Source organism: Chenopodium album, chromosome 5 (genome assembly GCF_948465745.1).
Source record: "Chenopodium album chromosome 5, dcCheAlbu1.1, whole genome shotgun sequence".
Taxonomy (NCBI): Eukaryota; Viridiplantae; Streptophyta; class Magnoliopsida; order Caryophyllales; family Amaranthaceae; genus Chenopodium; species Chenopodium album.
This window is the reverse complement of record NC_137838.1, coordinates 18,974,616-18,989,749: the sequence shown is the minus strand read 5'-3', so window position 1 is coordinate 18,989,749 and position 15,134 is coordinate 18,974,616. Positions and strand designations below refer to the sequence as shown.

Genomic DNA, 15,134 nt, shown 5'->3' with positions numbered 1-15,134 from the left:
TCTCTTTCTCTTAATCTCCATTGAAGTTAAACAAGAAAAGCTTGAGCATTCTATCAAAAAAAAAAAAAAAAGCTTGAGCAACCCATCAATGGCGGTATTCGAGGTTTCTGGGCGGTTGAGATCGGAGGTTTCTAACTGCACGGTGTTCAAGGTAGAAAGGTTCTAGGCGGGCGAGATTGGAGGGTTCTGGCCGCGGTGGTTGCACGTTGAATTCACCATCGCTGTCGTCACTTATCACACACCTCTTTTTATCAAGTAACCATTGAGAATGTCGAAGGAGCTTAGTTTTAAAAGGTGCGAGGCGCACCGAGGCGCAAAGGGCCCGGGAACCTATGCGCAGCAAAAAAAATTTATTTTTAATTTTTATATTTAATTACTTGTTTCTTGGTATTAAATATGTCAAAATGATTTTTAAAAAATTTAAAATTAAAAAAAAAACTCATATTAAATTTTAAATTTACAAACTGATTAAAATAACTCACATGTATTATCAATACTGACTTTTAAAAAAAACAAATTTATTTTTAAAACCTGATTCTTTTTAGTAAAAAAATAATTTTTTATAAAAAAATCATAAACGAGGGTATATGTTTTAAGTGATCTTTTAAAGAATAATGGAAAAAGAAGAAAAGAAAACAGGAAAGAAAAAGGTGGACAAAAGGGAACGATGAAGAGAGATAAAGAAAAAAAAATCGAAGACAGAGACTAACCTGGGAGAGTTTGCCGGTGAGGCGACTATTCCGGTGCTAGGATCCACCGGAAAAGCTCCCCGGCAACCTCTGTTGTAGCAGAAACAACTAATCCCCCAATTATTTCACAATTCGTGAATTAGGGTTTCTCATATTTAGGGTTTCTCATATTTAGGGTAAAATTGATTCTTATTCATGCATGCAATTGATTGAGGGGATTTACTCGAAAATGTAATATAAAGTCTGGGTAAGATTTAATTTGAATTTTTTTGGGTCTTCTTCTATTAATTCAACTTAAACCTTCTCTTTCTCTCGTGTTTGAACATAAAGCAGCCTAGGCGCAGCGCCTAGCGCCTTGGCAAAGGCGGTATAAGGCCCAGTAAGGCGCGCGCTTTCAGTAGGTACTTGCACATGCAATGGTTAAAGTGCCTTGACCTGCGCTTTTGTGAGCCTTGTAGGCGCGCTTTTTAAAACTAAGCGAAGGAGAGAGACAAAGATATTTGTAGGTTGAGATGTTCAGTTAATTTACGGCCCAAAAGATGGCGTTACCTCAAGGTTTAAGGCCTTTAGTGAGGTTTGCTGTGTAGTCAACTGATATGTGGAGTTACAATTATGTCCTCCATTAAAGAGGTTGAAAGACCTACAGAGCCCCTAGATTAACGTCTTATAACAATCAAAGAGATTAACATGAATTTGTCGGATGAAAGGTTTTCGACAAATAAGCAACTATTCCTTACCTTTCTCAAGAATTGATAAATATGCCTTGATGATGTAATATCATCACTGTAGTAACCTTCTAGATTTGTTGCATAAGAGAATCCCGTGCCAACAGGTGAATCCAGAAATATTATGTTAGCTATCTGAACATCAAACACGATAAATTCGTCTTAGTATAGTCACAATTCATTTATCTTCCAGTTCTAATCCTAACAATCTCATGCTACAGTCTTGCTTTTCCAAATGGAGCTACAAAGCTACAAATATCTGAGTAATTAATTTATGACTTATGAAAGCTATTTTTAATTAAATTATAAAAAAAAAATCACAAAATATTATTAGAATAGATTCTTGTACCTTTGTCCATGAAGATGGATTTAACTGATATGTTGGTACTTCAGAGTGCCAATTGCAGGCTGAAGTATTAAACATCAAAGGACCTGCAGAGAGACTTCAGTTTCATTACTTAATTAAGGGCACAAGTTTGTTAAAAAGTACTTCCTCTGTTTTTTTATTTGACACTTTTCTATAATCACACTTGTCAACGTATGTTTTTAACGATTCATATCTACAATTATCAACATTGTAAATTATAAAAAGTGGATATTAATAAAATATGCATTGAAACGATTCAAACAAAATCTCACATGAATATGTTTTATCGTATATATAAACCACACAAGCGAGTCAAAGTGTGTTATGTGAATAGTGTAAAAGTCAAACGTTGTTAACTAAAAAAAATCGGAGGAAGTAAGATACATCAAAAAGATAAAATAAAATGTGTAGTATAATCAAATTAAATCTTTATAATAATTATATCTCCCATACTTTGATAGCTATATTTGACAGCAGCTATAAACTTTAAGAAACAGATCACATCAATATAACCATATACTTGTGCATGCAACCTAAGAACCTTATCTTCGTAGTATAGTGATTAGTTACCTTATCTATTCTACCATATTTTTAAATTAATTGATCTCCCAAACTCTCACAATATTGTGCACTACTTGAAATGAGCTACGAATCTACGATAGCAAGGGAGGAGATTTTCCTTCAAACTGAAGTTGATATTAAGGGGGTATTGGTTCAAGTAATTCAAGTATAAGGTATAGATTTAGAATGACTACACGTATTTATTTAACAAAATATCAACTTCAAAACTTATACCTCAAACCCACAAGGAATGAGATTTTAGTAACTAAAGGGGGAGATAGATGTAGCTTAAGAGGGAAAATGTTCATTTTCGAACAAAACAAACACAGGGCATTAAGTAACAAGCTCAATCCAACCCCATACCGCTTCAATCTAGTTATTGATTCCAAACTCACCACTCTACGAACCAAACACCAAAGGGTATTTTCATGATTTTTCAATCTTATGAAATATTAATTGATTAATTCATCATCTCTAAGGTGTAGCAACCACTTGGATGCTTAATTCGTATATGATGAAGATGCAAAAAGGCGGGTGCTTAATTGCTATATGATGAAGATGCAAAAAGGCTTGCTAGCATATAGATAGTTTCTATCAATGTTGTTCTCTTAAAAAGCTCTTATAAATGCAACATATATGTCATTTTGTTAGATAAAAAATAATACTTCCTTCATTTCTTTATACTTACAACACATCAAATTATGCATTATTTATAAATTCTAGTTTGACCATTGTTTATTATTTATTGTCACTACAAAGTGTAATTAGGTAAGATCTTGTTTGATTCATCTCAACATATATTATTTATTGTCAATACAAAGTGTAATTAGGTAAGATCTTGTTTTGATTCATCTCAAAATATACTTTCACAATATCTTTCTTTCTTTCTTTTTTTTTTTTTTTTTTAATTTTTTTTTTTAATTTTTTACTTTTATATCATCATTTTTTTTCCTTATTGGTAATTACAGATATTAATGATAGAAATAATGTACTATCAAGCATAAAATGAAAATTGTTGCAAGTAGATGTAAACATAGGAAGTAATTTTTATTTTATTTTATTTTTTTTTTATTTTTTTTATTGTAATGTGGGGAAATGTATGGTATGTCGGATTGTAGGAGAGGAAAGAGATAGAGAGGGAAAAAAAAAAGAATATGGGATGAGGAGAGAGAGAGAATCATAGTTCTAATACTAATATAATGTTGTAATTAATTTGCAATTTTCAAAAATGAATATGTTGCAATTAATCTAAACTATCAATTGACAAGATAGTTGAACCGCTTACAAACCTAAAAGAGAATCTAACTTATACTCAATTGACAATGAGAAAATCAATTCTTCAAACATACTACATAAGGTACGAGTAATTTATTTATCAACCATTCTCTAACGTCCGCTGAAAATATAAAATTTGTTATATATATCAAGGTGTACCGTACATTCAATTAACCTGAGGTTAATTTTTACACTTCATTTGACGATAAAATGAAAAACAATTATCAAAATTAGAACAAATAATCATGGGTATACGATACACCCGAGTGTATATAACAACCTCTCCATAAAATATTGAATAATCTGATTCATTTTTTACATCACATCTCCTTTATCAAACACTAAAAGAAGATTTCAATCTCATATTTAGGCCTTGTTCACTTTACCTTAAAAAAAAAATAATACACAATAAAAATAATTTCATTTCAATAAAATAGTTTCAGTTTAGTAAATTAATTTCAATTCACTAAATATAATTTCACTTCAGTAAAATTAGTAACTTTAAAGAAGAAATATAACAATGAATTAGTAAAAATAATTTCATTTCATCAAAATTAATTTCAATTTAGCAAAAATAAGATGAAGTGAATAGGGCTTTACAAATAAACAATTATTATAACTATCTAACCTTAGATCCATTTGCATATAATAATCCAACCTTTAAATTTCTTTTGTAATAATCAACCTTTTGGAAATATCCGTTTTTAATGGTCCCAATAGGTAAATCTATATTTAATAGATATACTAAAGTAATCACCACAAATATCCCAAAACTAGGTTAAGTCCCGTGCCATGCACGGTAATTTTTAATACTTAATACTTATCATTAGTTTAACACTATTATTTAATTATTAAAAATTATATCTAATTGCAAAAAAAGATGAAAGTTCTTTAATTACAAAATCCCAAATGGACGTCTTTTCTTTTTTAGTGGTGGCATTAAATTTAAAAAATTTATCACATTGAAAACAGAGAGAATAATATATGCACGACTAATAAAATTAACTATGAATTACATTACAAAGTTATAGATATCAAAATATTATTGCATATTATTGTATAAAAAAATAATATCTTTGTTTGAATGTGTACAAATAGAATATACTTATCAAATAAGAAATGAAATATTATTGCATAGTTTGTATTAAAAACTTTTCTAAGAAGCTTTGGCCAAAAAAATAAAAACAAAACTTTTGGAGGGAAAATTTTTAACCAGGAGACGACATGTGTCATTCCCGGTTTCGCCTTTAGTATAAAGTTATCACGCGTGTCATTTTCTAAGAAAAAAATTTTCCCTGCAAAATTTTATTTATTATTATCATTATATTATAAAACTTGAAGTCATTTTAGTACTTAAATTTAAGTTAAAGATGAGATTAAATTTTTTTTTTATCTTATCATTCACAATCCTATATTCTTGTTAATTTGGATAAAATATAAGTGTTGATCTATAAATCACCATAAATCTTTTAGAAATAAAAAAGTAAACCATCAAGTAAAATTAACCTTTTATATTATGCATAAATATAATTCAATGAGAGTGAGGGATAGCTTTTCCAATTAGTGGTTTGTGGAGGCGGATGTACCATGCGCGTGGTACATTCGTTCCAAAAAAAAAAAAAAAAAAAAACGAAAAGAACATTGCATAGAGATGTAAAGAACATTTTATCAAAGTAAAAAGAACATGTTATAGAATTGTAAAGATTAAAGAACAATTATCTAAAGTGAAAAGAACATATAGTTAAAATGTAATGAACGTGATAAATTCTGAGCGTCTATATTAAAAGAACATGAAGAATATAATAAAATTAAAGAACATAAGAGATACAAAAAAAGCACATAGATTAATAACAATGATCATAACACTATCTTATAAAGAACATCATCTTCAACTGTTGTCACATTATTCTCAAATTCGACATCTAGATTCATCAAATTTCAAAAAGGGGAATAAACAATGAATTTTATGATTGCAAGATATTCTAATTCAAATCTAAAATAACACAATTAATGAAAAATAAATACAAAATTTCATTCAAAGTTACCTTTGATCTTTGATTAACAAATCCACACACTCACCTTCATTAACAATCACTCCATTAACAAAAAAATAATCAAAAGCACAACGAAAATAAATCTAAATGCCTAGACGTCGTCTTTTATTAGTAGAATTTGTTTTCCTCTATAAATTTTCTATTTCTCTCTTTAAGATTTTTATTACTCTCTCTAAAGAATTCAAACAAGTGAAATTAAAATATGAAGAAATATACATATTTTTAATTGAGAATGGGAAATAATTACAAAAACATTTCAATTATGGAAAAAATAATTCATTTAAAGATTGAAAAGTTAGATGTTCTTTAAAAAATACTATTATATTCTTTGTGTTTTTTTTTTTTTTTTTGTTGAATAAAAATAATACGGAGTATTCATTACATTATATTATCATGTTCTTTGTTAATATTACGGATGTTCTTTAAATTTATATAAAGAATATATAAAGAACATAAAGCGGGATGTTTTTACAAAATAGATATATACTAGATGAAGCCCGTGCAATGCACGGTTTGTTTGATTTTTTTTTTAAATAATTTTTTTTTTGTATTTATGAGCCTAAAATTTGTTATATATTTAGATAAAATTCCTAATATTAAAAGATAATATATAATATTTAATTAATTTAAACTTAAAAATCTCATTCGCCAATTTTGCTTACATGACATTTAAATTATTTAATTCTAAAAGAAATTAATAATCTCTTATTTAATTGGCTACTACTAAGATTTATAATCCTACATGGCGCGTTGAGAAAATTAGATCCTACGTGGCTCTCTAAAAACTCGGGAAAAAACTCCCCTTTATATATATAAATTAGATTCTTTACAAAATAACAACTACCTCCATTAAATGTTATGTGCAACTTTGTAATATTTTATATCTCACAAATAATACCCCAAAACTGCACATAACATCTAATAGGGGTAGTATATGTGATGTTCTTTATAAATTAGTTATATGTTTTTTACTTAACAACTACTCCCTCCGTTTTTAAATACTTGCTCCGCTTTTCTTTTTCGACCGTTTTTAAATACTTGCTCAATGTTCTTATTTCGAAAGTTTTTACAATATTTGACTAATTTCTCTCATTTAGTGGACCCTCCACATATTTTCTCTCCTCCAATCCTCTCCACTAATTTTGCTTTTTACAATTTTTATTCTTCCACTTACCCTACTACCTCCATATATTATTATTTTCTCCAATTTCTCCTAAAACTCCGTACATGGAGAAATGGAGCAAATATTTAAAAACGGAGAGAGTACATGTTTATTCCACCTTTTTTTTTTAAAGAAAACCGGATGCATAGAGCATGCTGCATTTGCCTTCAGGGAAAAAATTATAGAACTTCCCTCTTACAAGAGATCTTGGATCGATTCTCACCCCGCCCTTATGGCTCTCTAAACAACAAAAAAAAAAAAAAAAAAAAAAAAAAAAAAAAAAAAAAAAAACGTGTTAAAATGAAAAACCCGAGCACATGGGAATTAACTAGTTAACTACTATACCTCTCCACCGGCTTCACCCACCCAAAAACCTAGCAGCACCTTGAAAACCATCATGATCCACCGAAAAACCCAGCCACTCTTTCATTTTGGAACCATTGCACCACTACTAAAATAGAAAAAGAAAAGAAATGGTGTTGAGGGTAACGAAAATGGTTTATGTGATGTGGGAGCGAGGTGACTAGGTGAGAGTGGTGATTATGAGCTATATATGGACTATATTACTTGCATTTGGGTACCCATATCTAGAGGTGACAATTCAGATAATTGGATAGAGTTAAGGTCGGGTGTGTTCGGGCCAATTATGTTGATGTGTCCGTTTTATATAGTATTTTACCCCCGTCCCTTGGTCGTAATTAGTAGTGTTTTTGGCTCTTTAGAGCCACTCTTATTACTAATTGGTGTTTTCTAGTGTTTTCGTAGATTTGGTTGACTTTTGCAGGGATTTATGCTTTTGGAGTATTTTCCCGAGATATTTAGAAGCAATCACGAGCATTGGAAAAGCACGACCAGAGTTTATAGCCCAGGGCCGGTTACAGACATCAAACCGGTGATTAAGGGTTCGGTAGAGGTGATACCGGGGCGTTGGGACCGAGTATTCAAGACCCAAAGAGGAAACCCAGATTGGCCCGAAGAATTGGAGCCCAATCGAAGTCCAAATATTGGCCCAAATGAGCCGCCCGGCCAAAAAGGCTGGCGCCCGGAGGCGCGCCCGGCCGGGCGGGAGGAGCGCCCGGAGGCGCGCCCGGCCGGGCGGGAGGAGCGCACGGTGACGCGCCCGGCCGGGCGCGAGATTGCTATTAGAGGTGAAAAAAGGCGCGCCCGATCGGGCGGTGCCTCGCCCAATCGGGCGCGTGTATATTTAGGAGACGATTAGCGTCGTTTTAATTTGTTTTAGTTTAGGATTTTTGTACGGAGTATAAATACTCCTCCGTAATACGATTTTAGTACTTCTTCTTTTTCTCTTAATCCTTTCTCTTAGACTTTCTCTCTCTATTTAGTCTTCTCTCTAAACTCTCTCTCTAAACCTTTGTTATTAATTCTTTAATTAATTCCAGATTTATTTTGGTAACGATTTCTCTTCCCTTAATCTTAGTTATTTATTTTATTTCTTTCATCATGATTTATTCTATTATTTTTTTTAGTTTAGTTTTTAATATGTGTGAGTAGTTCAATTTCTAGGGTTTATGGGGATCTAATAAATAATATGAAGGGGTAAATTATTGTTGTTGATTATCAATGCTAGATTAATTTCCTATTGATTGATTTAATGCTCTGTGACTAGATTAGGCCTATCTTTTATGCATGAGTTTGACAATATTGATTCAAGAATCGAGAGATGAGAATTAATGTTTAGGTCTAGTTTCAATAGGCGAGTTAATTTATAAATAGTTAAGTCAAGAATCGAGAGATGAGATTTAATACCAATAAATTAATTGTGTGATTGTAATAAGTAGCGAGAGCCCTTTACAATTTGGTTAATTGATGCATTGATGATTGACTATTATTGATTGTTGGTATTGCATGATGATTTCTTATTGGATTGTTTTAATGTTTTACAATTGCGGCTTGTAAAAGTATAACAATATTAAATTGATGAATCGAGCAGATGTTAATTTGATATTAAAGGCTATTTTCAATAAGAACTTAGATCTAGTAAATTGCGAGAGCCTGTTAGATCTATGTTGATTAATAAATTGCGAGAGCCTGTTAATCATGTTATCTATGCCATGTCAATGATTGATTACCCTATTTTACCCCGGAATATTATTTATTGGTGAACCTAAGCCTTAGATCCTTTATATATTATTTTCTCCCCCTTTCTACTCTTTTTAGTTTAGTTTTCTATTCAACTTTAATATTGGTTACTTAAATAATTTAGATTATAATATTTAATTAGGAGTAAAAAGACTTGTTTCCCTGTGGAGATCGACCCTACTTCTCTATCTACCTTAGTTAGTGATTTAGGTAATTATTTTTGATTAGGGGATACGACTTTACCCTGTCATATGTTCAAGTCAAATTTTTTTTTTTAATTCGAACAGAGTTGGGTCGGGTGAAATTCGGGTCAGGTCAGATTCGAATCAAGGTCTATCGAGTCTGGGTCGGATATAGATCGTGTCAACTCTAGATTGGTTCATATTCGGTTTTGTAAATTCGGATCGGGTTCAAAACGGGTTTAGCTGGGTTAATTTTAGGTCGGATGATTTTAGGTCGGGTTAATTTCGGTTCAAATGATTTTGGATCAGTCAAGTTTGGCTTGATTAAGATAAGGTTGATCCGTTGATTCATTAATTGGTCAATTTTAATTCAATTCCTTTCTGTGTTTGGCTGGATTTTAGTCGAGTTGACCCAATTCATAACCAAATAAGGTATTTTTATACTAAAGTTATTATTGATTTTTTACCTTATTATTGGGTTAATATCAAGTCATTCATGTATCATATTTTTTATCGAGTTGAAAGAAGAGGCTTTAATGTACAATTATTACAAATTATTTGTAGCAAATTTTAGATGAGACGAATATAAAGCTTAGAAAGTAATTGTATATAATTGGTATAATGGTATATACATGAAGTAAACTTGTTACTCTGGATTATTTCTTTGTAGTAAAAAACTAACTTATTAATAATTAATATAATACTCGTAGTATAGGAACTTGAATAAAAAGGTCAATAATTAATTATAACCGAGTTAAATTTGGATCCGGTAAAAACCAAATTGAGTTAAAATCGAGTTCGGTTAAATTCAGTTCAGGTCAAAACAGATCGGATTAGATCAGTTATTTGCTGGGTCAATTTCAAATCGGGTTGAGCTCGGGTTGGATCAAATCGATTCGGTTTGAGTTCAGGTTGGGTCAAATCGGAGGAGTTCAATTCGGATATAGATCAGATTTAGGTCTTAAATTTCTCGGATCAAATCAGATCGGTTACAGTTCAAAACAGATAGTTTTTTTCGGGTCGGTTTGATTTTGACACCTCTACCCATTTCCGACACGAGCACGTGTTCAAGTGTCCACCTCAATTATTTTGTTATAATTTTCCTTGATTTTGAATAAAATGAAGTGTCATAGTATCGTACTCAAGTATGAGTTGAGTCTAACAAGAGTAGTTGAAGTGAAAGGAAGAGTCCGAATAGAATGGAATGCGGAGGGAAGCTGGGGGAGGAAAAAAAAATAAAGGTGGTTGATTTTGGTGGTGTATATGTTGGTCAAATTGAAAAAAGAGAGAAAAAAAAATCTAATTAATTAATTTAGATAAGTTCTAAATATTTAAGGCACATAGGGCTTAAGGCCCCGATTTTTATTTTATTTATTTATTTATCATTCTAAATATTTAAGGCACATAGGCTCTCTTTGTTTGTTTGGAAGTAATTTTTTTTGTTTATTTTTTTTTTTTAACAACTGGACCCTGTTTTGTTCACCTTATTTTCATTTATTTCCGAAAAAAAAATTCAAATTAGGGTTAATAACTTCAAATAAGAAAATTCAATATAAGTTTAGATAAGGTAAGGGTTAATCAGGGCTACCAAGTTTAATTTATAACTAAAATAAGTTCTAATAAAGGTTAATAAATTTAGATACGTTCAAATAAGATCAAATAAGTTCAGATAATTAAAGATCATATAAATAAAATGCACCCTAATACAATTTTTAAATTTTTTTTTTTTTTGACACCTATTTTTAAATTATTATTATTATTATTATTATTATTATTATTATTATTATTTTAACTATTTGTATGTTAGTATGGAGGAATGAAGTTATCAACATACCAATCTCAAGAACAAGTCCAGAAAGAGCAGAACAACCAGGGCCTCCAGTAAGCCAGACCATAAGTGGGTCTCTTTCATAATTTCTCTCCGATTTTATGAAATAATAAAATAATTGCACCTCTTCATTATCTCCCACTCCAATGTATCTGCAATTTTTTCAATATTCAGTTTATACCCACAATTTAGTTAACCGTAAAATTACATACGGTAAAAATAATTTTTTTTCACTTTTAAAAAAAAAAAAACAAAAACAAAACAAAACAAAATACCCAGTTTCAAGATAAAATGGGAGAATGCCGGGAAATCCAGGTACAGATTTGACAATGTTGGGTGAAGCTGCATGCAAAATTGGGGTTAAAATATGAAGAAGATAGAAAATGGTAAATAGTTTTTGTGAGACTGTGTTTCCCACTTTGAGAGGTTTATTAAATTTAAATATGGACGAATAAGTCACTGTTTAGTGGAGGAAGTTTTGTTTTTTTTGCCGGAGTTTTGTTGGGAGAAGTTGGAAGAACATGAACAACAAAGCAAAACAAAAAAGAAACACGAGGGGTTATCATATGAACAAGGTGTCGGTGGTAAGGATAAGTTTACCATCATTGTACATTCGTACTGCGTGGAAAAGTCTTTGCAAGTTGGAATAGACCTGGCAATGGGTTGTTCCGGTCGAGTTAGTTTTAGGTCCGGTCATTTCGGGTCAATTAATATTTGGGTTGGATCATTTTGATTTCGGGTATGATTCGGGTCAGGTATTAGGGCGAATTCGAGTCGGGTCATTTCAGGTCAAGTATGTTCGAGTCATATTGGGGTCAGGTCAAAACTAGGTCAAATCATGTTCAGTTTGTTCCATTTGTGGATCAAGCTCAAATCAATAATGTTATATTTTGTTATTGCTATACCAAGGATTATCCCTTCAGTTTATGAGGTTGGCTACGGTTAAAGATAAACAATTTGAGTAATATTTGGCAACATGCATTTTTGGTTCAATCATAAAGTAATTTTAGTTCAGGATATTTCGAATATCGGGTCAATTTAAGGTCGGGTCAACTTCGGGTCAATTTTGGGTCGGGTCAATTCGGGTGTCGGGTTAGGATCGGGTCAGCTCCTTTTTAGGGTCAGGTATGGGTCCGGTTGGGTCAATGTCGGGTTTCGGGTCAATTTTTTGGGTCAATATTTTTGGGTCAATTTCGAGTCATTCGAGTTGGATCATCGGATATGGGTCAGAATTACCGGATCTAAATTGGATTAGTAGACAAAAATCTTGGGGGGAAGGATGAGGAAGTCCCTACCTGATTTAGTTTCCACAAATTAATTTTCTCAAAATTACAAGGTGGGTCTCCACATACCCTACCAAACTTACTTGGTTATCAAAAGCAAAGTATCATAATCCTATCCGTTTTATCATTGAGATTAAAGGTTTAGACGAGCATTGTTTCATAGTACTCTAATACTCTTTTATGCAAATCAAAAGCATCAAGTTTGGAATTTTATTGCTTTACTAGTTTGGAATTATTAAATTTTGTAAAGAGTTATTGCATTAAATTTTATAAAAAACTTAAACTCATAATACTAATTCAAAAATAAATATAACTTTAATTTTATATGTAACTCTATTAATGTCAAGATTAGTGACACTTAGACTTGATTTAAAAAAAAAAAAAAAAAAAAGGTCTTTAAAGTTTTTATTTTTTGTAAAAAAATTCTAAGGATAGTACCCGTACATGTTACGTTTGTATTGATACGACTTTTAAGTGTAGAAAATAAAGTGTATATATATCTTAACTGTTATTAAATGAGGTGAAAATATGAGAGATGGAGAGAGAATTAATCACTGTGTTCTCCTTGTATTTCATATAACGGAGGTATAGATATACATATATATATACAGTACAATTGATAGGGTTTGCTTGGAGAATAATAAACCCTAAAATCTAGAAATTTATGGAATAATACAAGAGTATATAATGGGCATCCACAAATATATATTTCATAACACTCGCCCTTGGATGTCCATTATCTAAGAATGTGTCTCGTTAAAACCTTATTAGGAAAAACTCTGTGGGATAAAACCTAATGAAGGAAAAAGAGTACAACATTCTTTGTAATACGCTTGAGATGCTGCCTCGTTAAAAACCTTACCAGGAAAACCCGGTGTGGTGTTGGTAAAATAACTGTTGAAATCAATAACAAACAAAAAAATTAGAACTTTCCTGGATTGAAGATCCCAAACTCACAGTCGCGCCGTGGAACAAAATCCACTGCCTTAGAAGCGAAATACGCCACCACCGGTACAAGTTTCCTAGTGACGCACACCCCCCAAGTTTAACGCAACTCTCTCCGTAATCCGTGCACCCGAACTCGAAGAGTGGAATTGCTCAAGAACTGTTCAAATCTCAAAGGGTAGGTTTGTGTTTTCGGCTTGAAAAGTGAATGAATATTTTATGAAGAGGAAAGGCTCATATTTATATGAATCCCGGAAAAAGGAGACACGTAAAGCAAACCGACCTAGGAAAAAAGGCGGGCCCGATCGGGCAAGCAGCCGCCCAATCGGGCGCGAGATGGAGGTTTTCCAAACCTGGTGTCGCGCCTGGTTTGGCAAACACCGCCCTGTTGGGCGATCTAGAAAACCCACCCCGGGCGAGCCATCGGGCGAAGCCGCCCGATCGGGCTCGTCAAAAAATCGAGTCCGTCACCCGGTCGGGCGAGGGCCGCCCGATCGGGCGCGAGAGTTCTCCTATTTTCCTTAGGCACCTCCGCCCGGTCGGGCGAACCACCACCTGATCGGGCGCGAGAATCCGGTTGCATTACCTATTTCCAACAATCCCCCACTAATGCGAGCGGATCTTCAACATGAAATCTGAACAGTAAATGAAAGTCTTAGTACTTAAATGCTAGTATCCAAAGGTTTGAACTAACACATTAGTGCACAAGGTTTTCAACACTTCCCTAGTGAGTATCCTAAGATTTGAACTCCTAGGAGCGAGGAAGGGACCTTGAATACACATACCTTGACTTTAGAGCTTAAGCAATTCCGCCAATCTTGGCCAACACTTGGGCTCTCATGAGTACTTTAGGAAAATTATACTCCAGTCTTCCCTTGAGAGAGGCCACCTCTCGTACTCACGTAGGTGTTCATCCTATGTGTTATTCACACACGTTCCCAGCAAATTCAAAGGTCTTTCCCTGCAGGCTTAAACATGTTTAAGCACCTTGCAAACCAGAGAATTACATGCAATGGAACTAGAACATTAAGAACATAAGTTCAACCCTACAACTTTCGGTGTCATTATCTATCCCGTTTCAAGACCCACTGGGATAAAGGTCTTAACTCTCTTAAGAACCTCCATCTATCCCTGCTCAGAAAACAACTGGACTAATGACATTAAGAGACAAACTCATCCTAGCAGAATCTAACTGGTAAAACTTACCACTCTTATAGAGTAATAGATTCAAACACATGATACATAAATAACAAATCCACATGACTCATGCCAATGAAACAAGGAAACCAAAACAGGTTCCAGATTTATTAAAACCAAAGTATCATGTCACATAGCTTAAATTTCTACCACTTCAGGTCATTACAACATAGGTCCTAAACCCATACCAGTTAATGACTCCACCACTAGTCTACGACTTAATCCCTTAGTAAAAGGATCTGCCAGGTTTTTCTCTGTTCGAACATAGTCCAACGAAATAACCCCATTCACAATAAACTACCTCACAGACTCGTTTCTGACTCTTATGTGCCTTTTCTTACCATTGTAAACGCTGTTTTTAGCAACACATATAGCAGCTTGTGAATCACAATGCATAGACACTGACGGTGACGGCTTCCCCCACAAAGGAATATCAATAAGCAAATTTCTTAACCAATCTGCCTCTTGTGTAGCAAGATCCAATGCGGTGAACTCAGCTTCCATTGTCGATCGAGCTATACACGTCTGCTTTCCAGACTTCCATGATACCGCACCCCCACTAAGGGTAAACACATAGCCACTTGTAGAACTTGTTTCATCGCTGTCTGTTACCCAATTTGCATCACAATACCCTTCAAGAACCAAAGGATGACCAACAGAATTCAATCCCCAAGACATGGTTCCACACAGATATCTGAGCACACGTCTCAAAGCAACCCAATGTCGCTCACTAGGACAATGAGTATAGGGATTAAGTCTACTAACT

The 15,134-nt window shown here is 32.9% G+C and overlaps 1 protein-coding gene across 2 annotated transcripts in view; it reads right to left on the bottom strand.

Annotated features, from left to right (window-relative positions):
- The window catches only part of LOC145632002 (serine carboxypeptidase-like 10), a 153,312-nt gene that overhangs the window by 16,538 nt on the left and 121,640 nt on the right, over window positions 1-15,134 (bottom strand). The window contains exons 1-4 of one of the 2 annotated variants that reach the window (XM_081684251.1): window positions 11,219-11,487; window positions 10,950-11,095; window positions 1,764-1,846; window positions 1,427-1,549 (exon numbers count right to left, since the gene is read on the bottom strand). The exons of the other annotated variant lie outside the window; for it this stretch is intronic. Of the exons in view, the coding sequence (XP_081540377.1) occupies window positions 1,427-1,549; window positions 1,764-1,846; window positions 10,950-11,010 (267 nt within the window). The 5' untranslated portion in view covers window positions 11,011-11,095; window positions 11,219-11,487. Of the gene's footprint in view, window positions 1-1,426; window positions 1,550-1,763; window positions 1,847-10,949; window positions 11,096-11,218; window positions 11,488-15,134 lie in introns of those variants that run through there. 2 annotated transcript variants of the gene reach the window in all.